Source organism: Coregonus clupeaformis, chromosome 17 (genome assembly GCF_020615455.1).
Source record: "Coregonus clupeaformis isolate EN_2021a chromosome 17, ASM2061545v1, whole genome shotgun sequence".
In the NCBI taxonomy this organism is placed as follows: Eukaryota; Metazoa; Chordata; class Actinopteri; order Salmoniformes; family Salmonidae; genus Coregonus; species Coregonus clupeaformis.
The window spans coordinates 32,721,098-32,737,968 of NC_059208.1; the positions used below are offsets into that span (position 1 = coordinate 32,721,098).

The 16,871-nt window shown below is 43.0% G+C and overlaps 2 protein-coding genes across 5 annotated transcripts in view; one reads left to right on the plus strand and one right to left on the minus strand.

The window, feature by feature from the left end:
• The window catches only part of fbxl6 (F-box and leucine-rich repeat protein 6), a 37,340-nt gene extending 35,508 nt beyond the window's left edge, over window positions 1–1,832 (minus strand). The window contains exon 1 of the mRNA XM_045226281.1: window positions 1,768–1,832. The gene's annotated coding sequence lies outside the window, so the exon portion shown is untranslated. The remainder of the gene's footprint in view (window positions 1–1,767) is intronic.
• LOC121586263 lies at window positions 1,240–10,576 on the plus strand. 4 transcript variants are annotated; one of them, XM_041902823.1, is made up of 3 exons: window positions 1,240–1,400; window positions 1,753–1,889; window positions 7,658–10,576. In XM_041902823.1, exons 2-3 carry the CDS (start codon window positions 1,823–1,825, stop codon window positions 10,408–10,410), a joined length of 2,820 nt encoding a protein of 939 aa, XP_041758757.1. In that variant the 5' UTR covers window positions 1,240–1,400; window positions 1,753–1,822; the 3' UTR covers window positions 10,411–10,576. The 4 variants fall into 4 exon arrangements, with proteins under 4 accessions (XP_041758757.1, XP_041758759.1, XP_041758758.1 ...); XM_041902825.1 differs by having other exon boundaries at window positions 1,784–1,889; XM_041902826.2 differs by lacking the exon at window positions 1,240–1,400 and adding an exon at window positions 2,016–2,123 and having other exon boundaries at window positions 1,801–1,889.
• The last annotated feature ends 6,295 nt before the right edge of the window (window positions 10,577–16,871 follow it).

Here is a 16,871-nt window from a genome sequence, read left to right on the forward strand (position 1 = left end):
TCATAGTACAGTTTCTTCTTCTTTTTGTTCCGTTTAGTCACATGATTTCTCAATTTGCAGTACTTTTGCCAGTCGGTTGTGCAGCCAGACTTATTTGCCATTCCTTTTGCCTCATCCCATAAAAAAATGTAATGGGTGCATGCTTATTAATAACTGGAATAAGCAATTTCATAAATGTGTCAAGTGCAGTGTCTGGTTGCTCCTCATTACACACCACAGACCAGCAAATATGATTTACATCAACATAGGAATCACTACAAAACGTATTGTATGACCTCGTACACACTATATTAGCCCAGCCTTTGGAACTTTGTTTTTCCTAGATATGGCTACTGTATTGTGATCACTATATCTGACGGATTTGGATACTGCTTTAAAGCCGATTTCTTCAGTGTTAGTAAAGATGTGATCAATACATGTGGATGATTTCATTCCTGTGCTGTTTGTAAATACCCTGGTAGGTTGACTGATAACCTGAACCAGGTTGCAGGCACTGGTTACAGTTTGAAGCTTTTTCTTGAGTGGGCAGCTTGATGAAAGCCAGTAAATATTTAGGTCACCCATAGCAGCTTCCCACAAGCATGGGCTTTAGGTGAGGCAGATGAACCTGTAGCCATATTACTTCAACAGCATTTAACATGACACACTATCTAAGCTTTACATGAATGTGGCTCTGAATATAGACCGCAACACCGCCCCATTGGCATTTCTGTATTTTCTGTAGATGTTATAATCATGTATTGGTACCACTGTATCATCAAAGGTATTACCTAAGTAAGTTTCAGAGATGGTCAGAATATGAATGTAATCTGTTACTAGCAAGTTATCGATTTCATGAACCTTGTTTCTTAATGTGGGCTATTTTTAGCACAATTAAAATACACAGACAGTCCCCAAATTTACCTTTATTGTAAGTCATGATGACTTGTGTTTAGTAAAAAGCACTTTTAAAATGTCTAGTAGATGGCTATTGCCTTACCAATGTGTTAAAAGCCAATGACTTGTCAGGCTATATTGCAAGTAGTCTTGCGTCTAAATGTTCCCCAGAATCCCCCTTTCCTAATTAGCCAAATGTCACTTAAATATGAACAAATATATCCTGAATATATTTGTAATATATCATGAATAAATAGAGGTTATTGACACGTTTCTACTATTCCGTGGGTGACTTTTATTTAGAAAATGTACGAAATTCGGTGACACGGAAGTACTTATTTTGTGTTTCTGAGGAGACGCTGATTCACATACGCCATAATGGGACTGACATAGGGATGATATCCCTAGCCAAATCTGTGGAGGAAACAAACACAGCAGCGGTGCTACTAGCATTGCCTCTGAAACTCATGAAAACGTTTGAGGAGTCTGCCGCCCAAGTATTTCAATAAAAAAGGAGAAACGCGGTAAGCGGCTTTGTATTAAGTTGTATGTTTGAAGTGCAGTTATGCAGAAAAATATGTTCGCTTTCATACAAGAGAATAGAATCGCAAATATATTTCTAGGTAGCTAGCTAACAGTTAGCTGTATGTAGCCTAGCTAGTTAGCCAACTAGCTTTTAAGTAGTTATTTTATAGAACGCTATTTTCCTAGTTAACCATATCGTTCCAGCTAAGTAGGTGAGCCCATTCAATTGCCGCTTTAGCTTGCAGCGCTAGCATTGTTTGCTGGCTATGTAGCCAGTTAGATAGCTTGGTCAACAGCTTGGTAACTAGCTATTTTGCTCGTTGGACCGAGCTCATATTCACGACTCCATAGAAAGGTGCCAGTTACCTCGGTGTTCCTCCAGATGTTTGAATACCTGCCTCCAAATCTATCTTGAGACATCATGGAGGAAGAACAGGACTTCACTCTGAGCGGTCCAAATGCTGCCAGTATTGATGCTGCTGACCTGAGTGAGTATGGATTTATCAGTTGCATTTAGCTATCTAGCTGAAGACAAACTGCATGTGCAATTGCGGCCTTCAATTCGGGGCATCTGCAGGAATCCCTCTTCATACTTCTATTGGTCCATTTTTAAGCTAGGACAGGCGAGGGCGCTCCAATACAGTAGGTGGCGTTAATGCAAAAATAAAGTTGGATGCCAGCCGCCGATAAACCCCACAGAAGAAGGGTCAGGGGCGACAAAGGTAACTAGCTAGCCGTACACCTGTAGACAGTGTCATTCGGCCCCGCCTGTTGGGCAGTGTTTTCCCACAGTCCTGTTAACGACACAGAATTCAAAACTGCACTGTTTGTTGTAGCCTTTCTTTCACTGATAATTCGCTGTGAAAGTGATGGCCAATTCCGCTTTACCTAGTTTCCCTTGCTGATTTGAATGGGCTACCAAGATATCATCACATTCATGAAAATACGGTCAATTAAGTGTGTGTGTGTATTATATATATATACTGCTCAAAAAATAAAGGGAACACTTAAACAACACAATGTAACTCCAAGTCAATCACACTTCTGTGAAATCAAACTGTCCACTTAGGAAGCAACACTGATTGACAATACATTTCACATGCTGTTGTGCAAATGGAATAGACAACAGGTGGAAATTATAGGCAATTAGCAAGACACCCCCAATAAAGAAGTGGTTCTGCAGGTGGTGACCACAGACCACTAATCAGTTCCTATGCTTCCTGGCTGATGTTTTGGTCACTTTTGAATGCTGGCGGTGCTTTCACTCTAGTGGTAGCATGAGACGGAGTCTACAACCCACACAAGTGGCTCAGGTAGTGCAGCTCATCCAGGATGGCACATTAATGCGAGCTGTGGCAAGAAGGTTTGCTGTGTCTGTCAGCGTAGTGTCCAGAGAATGGAGGCGCTACCAGGAGACAGGCCAGTACATCAGGAGACGTGGAGGAGGCCGTAGGAGGGCAACAACCCAGCAGCAGGACCGCTACCTCTGCCTTTGTGCAAGGAAGAGCAGGAGGAGCACTGCCAGAGCCCTGCAAAATGACCTCCAGCAGGCCACAAATGTGCATGTGTCTGCTCAAACGGTCAGAAACAGACTCCATGAGGGTGGTATGAGGGCCCGACGTCCACAGGTGGGGGTTGTGCTTACAGCCCAACACCGTGCAGGACGTTTGGCATTTGCCAGAGAACACCAAGATTGGCAAATTCGCCACTGGCGCCCTGTGCTCTTCACAGATGAAAGCAGGTTCTCACTGAGCACATGTGACAGACGTGACAGAGTCTGGAGACGCCGTGGAGAACGTTCTGCTGCATGACCGGTTTGGCGGTGGGTCAGTCATGGTGTGGGGTGGCATTTCTTTGGGGGGCCGCACAGCCCTCCATGTGCTCGCCAGAGGTAGCCTGACTGCCATTAGGTACCGAGATGAGATCCTCAGACCCCTTGTGAGACCATATGCTGGTGCGGTTGGCCCTGGGTTCCTCCTAATGCAAGACAATGCTAGGCCTCATGTGGCTGGAGTGTGTCAGCAGTTCCTGCAAGAGGAAGGCATTGATGCTATGGACTGGCCCGCCCGTTCCCCAGACCTGAATCCAATTGAGCACATATGGGACGTCATGTCTCGCTCCATCCACCAATGCCACGTTGCACCACAGACTGTCCAGGAGTTGGCGGATGCTTTAGTCCAGGTCTGGGAGGAGATCCCTCAGGAGACCATCCGCCACCTCATCAGGAGCATGCCCAGGCATTGTAGGGAGGTCATACAGGCACATGGAGGTCACACACACTACTGAGCCTCATTTTGACTTGTTTTAAGGACATTATATCAAAGTTGGATCAGCCTGTAGTGTGGTTTTCCACTTTAATTTTGAGGGTGACTCCAAATCCAGACCTCCATGGGTTGATACATTTGATTTCCATTGATAATTTTTGTGATTTTGTTGTCCGCATTTCAACTATGTAAAGAAAAAAGTATTTAATAAGATTATTTCATTCATTCAGATCTAGGACGTGTTGTTTAAGTGTTCCCTTTATTTTTTTGAGCAGTGTATATACAGTGAGGGAAAAAAGTATTTGATCCCCTGCTGATTTTGTACGTTTGCCCACTGACAAAGAAATAATCAGTCTATAATTTTAATGGTAGGTTTATTTGAACAGTGAGAGAAAGAATAACAACAACAAAATCCAGAAAAACGCATGTCAAAAATGTTATGAATTGATTTGAATTTTAATGAGGGAAATAAGTATTTGACCCCTCTGCAAAACATGACTTAGTACTTGGTGGCAAAACCCTTGTTGGCAATCACAGAAGTCAGACGTTTCTTGTAGTTGGCCACCAGGTTTGCACACATCTCAGGAGGGATTTTGTCCCACTCCTCTTTGCAGATCTTCTCCAAGTCATTAAGGTTTCGAGGCTGACGTTTGGCAACTCGAACATTCAGCTCCCTCCACTGATTTTCTATGGGATTAAGGTCTGGAAACTGGCTAGGCCACTCCAGGACCTTAATGTGCTTCTTCTTGAGCCACTCCTTTGTTGCCTTCGCCGTATGTTTTGGGTCATTTTCATGCTGGAATACCCATCCACGACCCATTTTCAATGCCCTGGCTGAGGGAAGGAGGTTCTCACCCAAGATTTGACGGTACATGGCCCCGTCCATCGTCCCTTTGATGCGGTGAAGTTGTCCTGTCCCCCCAAAGCATAATGTTTCCACCTCCATGTTTGATGGTGGGGATGGTGTTCTTGGGGTCATAGGCAGCATTCCTCCTCCTCCAAACACGGCGAGTTGAGTCTATGCCAAAGAGCTCCATTTTGGTCTCATCTGACCACAACACTTTCACCCAGTTCTCCTCTGAATCATTCAGATGTTCATTGGCAAACTTCAGACGGGCATGTATATGTGCTTTCTTGAGCAAGGGGACCTTGCGGGCGCTGCAGGATTTCAGTCCTTCACGGCGTAGTGTTACCAATTGTTTTCTTGGTGACTATGGTCCCAGCTGCCTTGAGATCATTGACAAGATCCTCCTGTGTAGTTCTGGGCTGATTCCTCACCGTTCTCATGATCATTGCAACTCCACGAGGTGAGATCTTGCATGGAGCCCCAGGCCGAGGGAGATTGACAGTTATTTTGTGTTTCTTCCATTTGCGAATAATCGCAACAACTGTTGTCACCTTCTCACCAAGCTGCTTGGCGATGGTCTTGTAGCCCATTCCAGCCTTGTGTAGGTCTACAATCTTGTCCCTGACATCCTTGGAGAACTCTTTGGTCTTGGCCATGGTGGAGAGTTTGGAATCTGTGGACAGGTGTCTTTTATACAGGTAACAAGCTGAGATTAGGAGCACTCCCTTTAAGAGTGTGCTCCTAATCTCAGCTCGTTGCCTGTATAAAAGACACCTGGGAGCCAGAAATCTTTCTGATTGAGAGGGGGTCAAATACTTATTTCCCTCATTAAATTGCAAATCAATTTATAACATTTTTGACATGCGTTTTTCTGGATTTTTTTGTTATTCTGTCTCTCACTGTTCAAATAAACCTACTTTAAATTATAGACTGATCATTTCTTTGTCAGTGGGCAAATGTACAAAATCAGCAGGGGATCAAATACTTTTTTTTACCACTGTATATGCAGTACCAGTCAAAAGTTTGGACACCTACTCATTCAAGGGCTTTTCTTTATTTTTACTATTTTTTTACATTGTATCATAATAGTGAAGACATCAACTATGAAATAACACATATGGAATCATGTAGTAACCAAAGAAGTGCCAAATAAATCACAATGTATTTTATATTCTTCAAATAGCCAGCCTTGATGATAGCTTTGCACACTCTTGGCATTCTCTCAACCAGCTTCACCTGGAATGCTTTTCCAACAGTCTTGGAGTTCCCTCATATGCTGAGCACTTGTTGACTGATTTTCCTTCACTCTGCAGTCCAACTCATCCCAAACCATCTTAATTGGGTTAAGGTCAGGGGATTGTGGAGGCCAGGTCATCTGATGCAGCACTTCATCACTCTCCTTCTTGGTAAAATAGCCCTTACACAGCCTGGAGGTGGGTTTGTTTCATTGTCCTGTTGAAAAGCGATAGTCCCACTAAGCCCAAACCAGATGTGATGGCTTATTGATGTAGAATGCTATTGTAGCCATGCTGGTTAAGTGTGCCTTGAATTCTAAATAAATCAGACAGTGTCACCAGCAAAGCACCCCCACACCATAAGACGACCTCCTCCATGCTTTACGGTGGGAAATACACATGCGGAGATCATCCGTTCACCCACACCGCGTCTCACAAGACATGGCGGTTGGAACCAAAAATCTTCAATTTGGACTCCAGACCAAAGGACACATTTCCACCGGTCTAATGTCCATCGTGTTTCTTGGCCCAAGCAGGTCTCTTCTTATTATTGGTGTCCTTTAGTAGTAGCAATCCTTTAGTAGTAGGTGTCCTTTAGTAGTAGCAATTCGACCATGAAGGCCTGATTTCACACAGTCCCCTCTGAACAGTTGATGTTGAGATTTGTCTGTTAATTGAACTCTGTGAAGCATTTATTTGGGCTGCAATTTCTGAGGCTGGTAACTCTAGTTAACTTATTCTCTGCAGCAGAGGTAACTCTAGGTCTTCCATTCCTGTGGTGGTCCTCATTTTTATTTTTTTAACCTTTTATTTAAGTCTGTTAAGAACAAATTCTTATTTACAATGACGGCCAAACCCGGACGACGCTGGGCCAATTGTGCGCCGCCCTATGGGACTCCCAATCACGGCCGGTTGTGATACAGCCTGGAATCAAACCGGGGGTCTGCAGTGACGCCTCAAGCACTGAGATGCAGTGCCTTAGACCACTGCGCCACTCGGGAGCTCATTAGAGCCATTTTCATCATAGCGTTTGATGGTTTTTGCGACTGCACTTGAAAGAACTTTCAAAGTTCTTGAAATTTTCCGTATTGACTGACCTTCATGTCTTAAGGTAATGATGGACTGTCGTTTCTCTTTGCTTATTTGAGCTGTTCTTCCCATAATATGGACTTGGTCTTTTACCAAATATGGCTATCTTGTGTATACCCTCCCTACCTTGTCACAACACAACTGATTGGCTCAAACGCATTAAGAAGGAAAGTTAACTTTTAAGACAGCACACCTGTTAATTAAAATGCATTCCACGAGACTACCTCATGAAGCTGATTGAGTGAATGCCAAGAGTGTGCAAAGCTGTCATCAAGGCAAAGGGTGGCTATTTGAAGAATATAAAATATATTTTGATTTGTTTAACACTTTCTTGGTTACTACATGATTCCATATGTGTTATGTCATAGTTTTGATGTCTTCACTCTTATTCTACAATGTAAAAATAGTACAAATAAAGAAAAACCCTTGAATGAGTAGGTGTGTTCAAACTTTTGACTGGTTGTGTATGTATATATGTATGTGTGTTTGTGGATGAATTTACTTCTACCACATGCCTTTTTTATGAAGTTTTTGCTCATGTAGACCAAAATGCGCTACGTTTTTGCGCATTGAAGACCCATTCAAAAAAAGTACTGAAGTTGAATAATTACATGGCTGAGGGGCAGTCACTACTTCCTGGTTACTTTCAGTGTATTCTCATGAAGTTCAGCTCTGCAGAACACTGATAAATGCAGGCCAAATCGCCCACCCCTAAGTCTTACGATCTTTGATTTTGGAGTGAACCACTACTTTAAGGAACTATCTTTTGGAATCTGTATTTTAGTATTTGCTGTTCTAATATAACTCAACATTTCTTTCAGGGGATGACAACTTCGATAAGCTTGTTGCAGACTACATGGGATCTCAGACTGGGGAAGCATTGAATCTAAACAAAAAACCATGTAGAAACAGACTTCTGATCCAAGTCGGACTTCTGAGAGAAGACAACCAACTCTCCTGGGGGGCAGTGGTAGACTGGCTTCAAAAGATTTTCCCAATGTATCAGTCTGCAGACTTTCGTTGTCTGATTGAAAGAGGCATTGCAACAACTTTAAGTTTGAATGGAGATGCAAGACAAGCCTTCCTTGAGTCAAATGTTAACTTTGAATTAGTTGGCCCAATATGTGACAGCATTGGCGTTGGTAGAGCTGATCTTTTGGAAATGACAGATTTTTCTGAACAAGCAGAGTCTATTGAGGTCACAAATGGTTTGATACTTGAGTTGAGTAACTTCGTCATCAGGGAGAAAATTGACCCCATTGTCTTGGTGTCTTGGCTACGTCAATTTGACCCAGAGTTCTGTAGTGATGGTAACATCCAGAAAGCTAGCAAAGTCCTTCAGGCAAAGTTAAAGAAATTCAGACTACATTACCGCAATTACCAAACAACCAGACATAGAAGAAATGCTCAGATGGAAACCTTCCTTCAAAGTCCATTTGAACTTGTTAAAGACCCAACTGACGGAAAGAAATCAGGCAAAAGAGGAAGAAAGAAAAGAGGCTTTTTGTCAAAACTTGATAAGCCAGTGGTGAAAATCTTCAAAGAAGAAAGTGAGACTTTTGCCATAACACCAAACGAAGAGGGTGTGTGGGAATCTTACTCTCAGGTGAAAGTGAAAGAAGAATACGAGTCTCCAACTGAAGAAAGTCATCATGCGATGAACCAAAACACTCTCGATCTGATAGAGAATCCTGATGCAAGCAAAGGAGAAGCCCTCACACTGCTTGACATCGCCATGCTCTCGGTCCAAAAACTGTCAAGCGTGTATGGTGGGAAAACTGATGCTTCCAAACAAGTTTCCCTTGATCTTCTCAAGAACCAGTACACTCTAACATGTAAAGAAAATGTAGCCATGAAATTCTTTGAAGAGAAAGTTGCATCTCTTAAAGATCAACATTCCATGGCATCACCCTTGCGTTTTCTACACTACAATGCCCATTTTCTTGTTGACATTCATGACGCAATTGAACAGCAGATGATGAGCTTCGAAAACGAGATCATGCAGTCTACTGGAGAAAAACTAGGCCGTGACAGGAACCCGAAATTCCGAAGATTTGTGAACTTTTCTGAAAGTTCTACGTCACGCTACATCCACATGGCCTGTGATGTCTTGAGTCCTCGTGCTGCATCAAAGCAGAACTACAGAAAACACTGGATAGCTTTCTGTGAAGAGAAGAACAATCCCTCCAAACTGACAGTCAACCGCTCAAATCGATTCAATAACTACTTTGAAGCAGCAGCAGGTCTCATTCACCATTATGGTGAGATTGCCCTTTTCTTTTCCGACCTGCTCTTACTGAACAACGATGAATGCCCCAATGTCATTCTGGAGAGTGTTACTGATGATGCCAATGATGATGTCATACAGTCACTTGTATGCGTTCTCGCCATTGTCTATTGCAAAATCCTGGGTCCTTACTGGCAACTTTTGAAGAGCGGAGGAGAGTACTCACTTTTTAGCCAGTATATACTCTGCCTCTACCAAAAACTGCTTGAGTGGGCTAAGGATGCCTCAGGCCTCCTTGAGCCAGATACCATTGCAAATGTGTTTCTCCAGTTGCCTCTGCAAGAGAAGACTTTTGATGGGGTTTTTTCGTACTTCACAACCGGCTCGGGACACATACATGTTGACCTGATCAGGGTCTGTCTTCAGAAGATGGTGAAAGTGATTGCGGCTGTCACTGAGGTCAATTTGAGTGATTTTTTGCCTGGAGGCGCACATTGTCACAACCCCCGTCTGGAAATTTCCACAAAGCTGACAACCTGCACATTTTCCGTCTTGATGGCCGAATACCCCTTTGGTCATGCCTACCCATACAAAAGGAAGAGGCCAGATCAACTTACGAATCTTGCATCAAGTAACAACGAAGAACCAGAGGGCCACTCCATTCCATCTGAAGGTGGTTCTCCTGCTGGTGCAACAAATGCAGAGAGGAAAACCTCTGACACTGTTCCAAGAGAAGAGTACTCCCCTCCTTCCAAGAAAAAGTATCTTGACCAAAGCAAGGCCCAGAAGAGGCCAGTAGGACGTCCGAGAAAAGATCCTGGTCCAGTGACAAAGGACCAGCGTCTGCAAGACGAAACAAACAGAAACGCGGTCATCGCTGCTGTCGCAAAAAACGGAGGACCTTGCAACTGCAAGCAAGATGTTGACAGACTATTGGCCCGATTGGATGGGACAAGCCATGCTCAAAAACGCGAAGCAATCCGCTGTGAGATCAGTTACCAAAAACTGGTCCTGGACTCCAGAGACCCAAGCCTGAATCATATTGGTTTTTCACTCGCAGACATGATCTCAAAGCTGAACAGTGTGTTGCCTGGCGAAGCGTGTAGTTTGGATGATGTCTCAGCCTCTGGACAAGAGAATGAGCGCAAAGCCAACGAGCACAATGAACAACAGAGCGAGCATGAAAATGTCACTACAACCCCTGCTGATGCTCAATCTGGTCAGAGTGTCGACTATGAAAGCAACAAAGGGGATTTGGGAAAGGGTCAAAGAAGTATTGACTTAGGTGGAAACAAAAACATTGTTTCCTACCAGAGCTACAGAGGTAACTTTGATGAATTTCACTAGATATTGTAGGAAGTTAGACGGGTTGGTTGTTCGCAACAAAACCGACGCATGTGCAACTATGGGGAAAAACAGACGGTTTTCTTAGACTGATAACATGTAAACTATATTTTGTCTATGTTTATTGAAAACAATGTTTCTCAATGAGCACTTGTCTCTCAAATACATCGTTACAGCTGTTGGTTAGCTTGCTAGCTAGCAAATTTGAGCCATATTAGCATATAGTAGACATCAGTCAAAACACTTCAAAACAAGGCATGGTATGGTATCTAGAACAAGATCAAATGAGCTGAAACGAGCTTACAATTCACCACATGGCAGTTTCTTGTCATTGTTGCTAGCTATCTGGCCATCCAGAACAATAAGTCTTCTGCCCCTTTGAAGCGCACGCATCGTTTTCGTGATGTTGTCAGCTAACCCGTCTTTAGGAATGCTAGCGTCGCCAAAATCGTATGGGTTGAGGCCAGCTTGATATGTCACCAATATATATTTGAGCAAAAGCAAGTAAAGCAACTTCCCTGTGTTTGACAGAGCCTATTGATTGCTGATGACTGTCATTGCTGTTTTGTAAATGGTACATGCCCAATACATCACCCATCCCAATGGTATTGGTTGGTCCTATATGCAATAAGCCATTTTAGGCAGGGAAGTTTTTTATTTTATTTTTTTGTGGGAAATGTGTGACAAGTTTGCACCATCATAACATTTTATGTTTGATGTTTAATCTGAACAGACATTATCACGTGTGTTGCAACTCCTGTATTAATTGTAAGTTACATGTTTCTGTCATCTGTCAATTTTTATCGCCCCCTCAATTTTTTACATTTGTTGAAAAAAGTCATCAATATTTCTGCTTTGATTCCAATCAAATGTGGTGAAATTGTTTTAGTATGATTTCACCTAGATTTATATTTTGTACCTGGAAAGAGAGGATGGAATGCAAACAAGATAATAAAGATTTGTATACTTTCCATTTTGTCAAAACGTTAATTGATATACATGCACATACGGTCAAGTCCATAATAAAAAAAGACTTTGGAGAACACGTTGGAAGGGATCTTGGACCATTCCTCCATACAGAATCTTCCCAGATCCTTGATATCCTTTGTCTGCTCTTATGGACTGCCCTCATCAATTCAAACCACAGGTTTTCAATGGCGTTCAAGTCCGGAGACTGAGATGTTTTGCAATGGCCATCTCAGTCTCCGGACTTGAACCCCAGGATCTAGAAAGTTTGTGTATGGAGGAATGGTTTAAGATCCTTCCCAAGTGTTATCCAATCTCATAAAACATTTTAGAAAAAGGCTGTGTTGTTATCCTCGCAAGGGGAGGGTGCTAGAGTATTGAAAACGGGTGCCAATAATCTTGACCCCTATCTTGTTTAGATTTATTATCACTTGTTAAACAATCTTTTTCTGAGCAATTGTATTAGTATAAAATATTTCCCCCCTTTTTTCATACAATATAGCTGAGTATATTTATTTTAGTATTTTTTGCTAATCTTTATCAATAACCACATTTCCATCCACAGTTTTTATGAGAGTAAAGTACAGTATTACAAATAAATCAGGACAGCTGTGATGGAAACAGGAAGTTTCAGTACAATTTTATAAATGCCGACAGATAATTTGTTTGTTCGACACGAGATCTTTTTGTCAGTAAAATTAATTATGTGAGAAATGTTGTCGGAAATGCCTTTATTCGCAAATATTAATATAACCATCATATCGAAGTAAACTTGGAGTCGCGATGACATGGTCTGTGTTCCTCCCACTACGACTCGGGGAAACCATGCAGTTTATTAGGCTACATATGAAATAAGTTATGATGAACTTCACAGGGTGGTGAAAGTGCACGATATGAGCTTGATACTCCTTTCCAATAAAATGTAGAGGGTCTTATTCTGGTGACATAATCTATGCTTGACTGCCGTTTGACATAAAAATATTCCTGCTCTTATCCATAATCTCATGTGTTGTAGACTAACCTATCAGCAGAGCCTACCCGGATTGGATCTGCGAGCTGTTGGCTAGAGTGCATGTGCCAAGACCAGTGTAGGCACGATTGCTATTTAACACAACAGTTTTAGTGACAAAACTATCGGTAGAGTTGAAAATGCGATGGAAACACATTGAACATTCAATTTTTATTTGGTACATGAAAACTTACGAGAGTACATTTTGTGTGCACTACATCACGGACTGTTTTTATCCGCAACAATTCAGCTTGGTGTAAATGCACATTTTCTTTATGCGGATTATATACTGAACTAAAATGTAACGTGAAGTGTTGGTCCCATGTTTCATGAGCTGAAATAAAAGATCCCAGAAATTGTCCAGATGCCCAAAAAGCTTATTTCTCTAAAATGTTGTTCAGAAATTAGTTTACATCCCTATTAGTGAGCATTTCTCTTTTGCCAAGACAATCCATCCACCTGACAGGTATGGCATATCAAGAAGCTGATTAAACAGCATGATCATTACACAAGTGCACCTTGTACTGGGGACAATAAAAGGCCACTCTAAAATCTGCAGTTTTGTCACACAACACAATGCCACAGATGTCTGAAGTTTTGAGGGAGCGTGCAATTGGCATGCTGACTGCAGGAATGTCCACCAGAGCTGTTGCCCGAAAATTGGATGTTCAGTTCTCTACCATAAGCTGCCTCCAACATCGTTTTAGAGAATTTGGCCGTACTCCCAAACGGCCTCTCAACCGCAGACCACATGTAACCACACCAGCCCAGGACCTCCACATCCAGCTTCTTCACTTGCGGGATCATCTGAGACCAGCCACCCGGACAGCTGATGAAACTGTGGGTTTGCACAACCGAATAATTTCTGCACAAACTGTCAGAAACAGGGAAGCTCATCTGCGTGCTCGTCGTCCTCGCCAGGGTCTTGACCTGACTGCAGTTCGGCTTCGTAACCGACTTTCAGTAGGCAAATGATGGCCACTGGAGAAGTGTGCTCTTCACGGATGAATCCCGGTTTCAACTGTACCGGGCAGACGGTGTGTATAGCATCGTGGGGGCGAGCGGTTTGCTGATGTCAACGTTGTGTACGGACAATGAACACAACTGCAATTTATCTATGGTAATTTGAATGAACAGATACCGTAACGAGATCCTGAGGCCCACTGGCATGCAATTCATCCAGCGCCATCACCTCATGTTTCGGCATTATAATGCACAGCCCCATGTTGCAAGGATCTGTACACAATTCCTGCAAGCTGAAAATGTCCCAGTACTTCCATGGCCTGCATACTCACCAGAAATGTCATCCTTTGAGCATGTTTGGGATGCTCTGGCTCGACGCGTACGAAAGCGTGTTCCAGTTCCCGCCAATATCCATCAACTTCGCACAGCCATTGAAGAGGAGTGGGACAACATTCCACAGGCCACAATCAACAGCCTGATCAACTCTATGCGAAGGAGATGTTGCGCTGCATGAGGCAAATTGTGGTCACCAGAGACTGGTTTTCTGATCCAAGCCCCTACCATTTTTTTTTACGGTATTTGTGACCAACAGATGCATATCTGTATTCCCAGTCATGTGAAATCCATAGAGTAGGGCCTAACTAATTTTCAATTGACTGATTTCCTTATATGAACTGTAACTCAGTAAAATCTTTGAAATTGTTGCATTTTTATATTTCTTTTCAGCATAGAATATTGGCATGAATCTGTCGCCAATTGGATGGAAACCTAGCAATTGGTGCCAATAAGTATTGACCTGATGAAATAAGGCTAACCGCATGCATTTATAGTGTATATAGCCTAATAAAACTACTCTACATTACATTTGTTCTGTCTACCACGCTATAGCTAACTTAATAGAATAGTTAACTCACACACACACTACCAAGCTTATCTTGTTTGTGGTGCTGGAAGTTACTGCCCCAAAAATCAACATTGTGGATTTTTTTTTGTTATTAGGCCACAATTTCTCTTGACGCTCGTCGTATGTGGCAGGGCTTGCAAACGATTACACACTTCAACGGGAAGCAAAGCCGCGAGCTGCCCAGTGACACGAGCCTACCAGACGAGCTAAATCACTTCTATGCTCGCTTCGAGGCAGGCAACACTGGAGCATGCATGAGAGCATCAGCTGTTCCGGATGACTATGTGAGCACGCTCTCCGTAGCCGATGTGAGCAAGACTTTTAAGCAGGTCAACATTCACAAGGCCACAGGGCCAGACGGATTACCAGGACGCGTACTCCGAGCATGCGCTGACCAACTGACACGTGTCTTCACTGACATTTTCAACATGTCCCTGACTGAGTCTGTAATACCAACATGTTTCAAGCAGACCAACATAGTCCCTGTGCCCAAGAACACAGAGATAACCTGGCTAAATGACTACCGACCCGTAGCACTCACGTCTGTAGTCATGAAGTGCTTTGAAAGGCTGGTCATGGCTCACATCAACACCATTATCCCAGAAACCCTAGACCCACTCCAATTTGCATACAGATCCACAGGTGATGCAATCTCTATTGCACTCCACACTGCCCTTTCCCACCTGGACAAGAGGAACACCTATGTGAGAATGCTATTCATTGACTGTAGCTCAGCGTTCAACAACATAGTGCCCTCAAAGCGCATCACTAAGCTAAGGACCCTGGGACTAAATATCTCCCTCTGCAACTGGATCCTGGACTTCCTGACGGGCCGCCCCCAGGTGGTAAGGGTAGGTAACAACACATCTGCCACGCTGATCCTCAACATGGGGTTCCCTCAGGGGTGCGTGCTCAGTCCCCTCCTGTACTCCCTGTTCACCTATGACTGCATGTCCAGGCACAACTCCAACACCATCATTAAGTTTGCCGACGACACAACAGTGGTAGGCCTGATCACTGACGTCGATGAGACCGCCTATAGGGAGGTGGTCAGACACCTGGCCGTGTGGTGCCAGGATAACAACCTCTCCCTCAACGTGATCAAGACAAAGGAGATGATTGTGGACTACAGAGATAAAAAGAGGACTGAGCACGCTCCCATTCTAATCGACAGGGCTGTAGTGGAACAGGTTGAGAGCTTCAAGTTCCTTGGAGTCCACAACACCAACAAACTAATTGGTCCAAACACACCAAGACAGTCGTGAAGAGGGCACGACAAAGCCTATTCCCCCTCAGGAGACTGAAGAGATTTGGTATGGGTCCTCAGATCCTCAAAGTTCTACAGCTGCACCATTGAGAGCATCCTGACTGGTTGCATCACTGCCTGGTATGGCAGCTGCTCGACCTCCAACCGCAAGGCACTACAGAGGGTAGCGCGTAAGGCCCAGTACATCACTGGGGCCAAGCTTCCTGCCATCCAAGACCTCTATACCAGGCAGTGTCAGAGGAAGGCCCTAAAAATTGTCAAAGACTCCAGCCGCATGGCAAGCGGTACCGGAGCGCTAAGTCTAGGTCCAAAAGGCTTCTTAACAGCTTCTACCCCCAAGCCATAAGACTCCTGAACAGCTAACCATTGCTACCCAGACTATTTACATTGTTCCCCACACCCCACCCCCTCTTTTATGCTGCTGCTACTTTCTGTTTATCTATGCATGGTCACTTTAACTCTACCCACAGGTACATATTACCTCCGACTAACCTGTGCCCCCGCACATTGACTCTGTACCGGTAACCCCTGTATATAGCCTCCCTACTGTTATTTTATTTTACTGCTGCTCTTTAATTATTTTTTCTTAATTATTTTTTACTTATCTATTTTTTTACTTAACACTTATTTTTCTTAAAACTGCATTGTTGGTTAAGGGTTTGTAAGTAAGCGTTTCACTGTAAGGTCTACATCTGTTGTATTCGGCGCATGTGGCAAATAACATTTGATTAGAATTTCCAGATGTAAGGTTTGACAGTTTTACACTGAGATGCCATTTATCTTTACACAACCTGTGATATATTGGGATACTTAAAAGTATTGAATGAACATTTAAACATTTGTTTTGAGGGTGCACAGTGGGTATATTCAATGTATTTACCCAGTGTGACATTAAAGGGGCAATCTGCTGTTCAGATATTAACAAAGCTCAACCTGCCACTGTTTTGGAAAAATGTAACCACGCTCAAATTCATAGACTGAGCTATGGATACAGACTGACCACGCATGAGATCAAAATGATAGTTTTAGTCATGTTTTGAGGCTTTAGTGTTTGTTTAAAATTATGTTGTTTACAAACAATTGAGTAAAACAAGCTTATTATGGGTTCTGGTAGGGTACGACAGTTGAACTAAGGTCATGAGGCATTAATAGGTTAAATTATTCAAGAATCAATGGCTAGCATTAATTTAATTCAAATCGATGCACCAATCGCAGATTGCCCCTTTAACTGTATAAACTCTCACTTCTGAATATTATGATAGGGATCATGTGACATTCTGAAGGGTTTGTTTATGTGGTTATATAGCCCAGTAGGTCAATTAGTTCATTATTATGAAATGCTTTATTTGTAAGAC

Coding starts and splice junctions, on each gene's coding strand:
- LOC121586263 (XM_041902823.1), top strand. CDS start 1,823: ATGGAGGAAGAACAGGACTTCACTCTGAGCGGTCCAAATGCTGCCAGT. Junction 1,890..7,657: donor TATTGATGCTGCTGACCTGA/GTGAGTATGGAT, acceptor CATTTCTTTCAG/GGGATGACAACTTCGATAAG.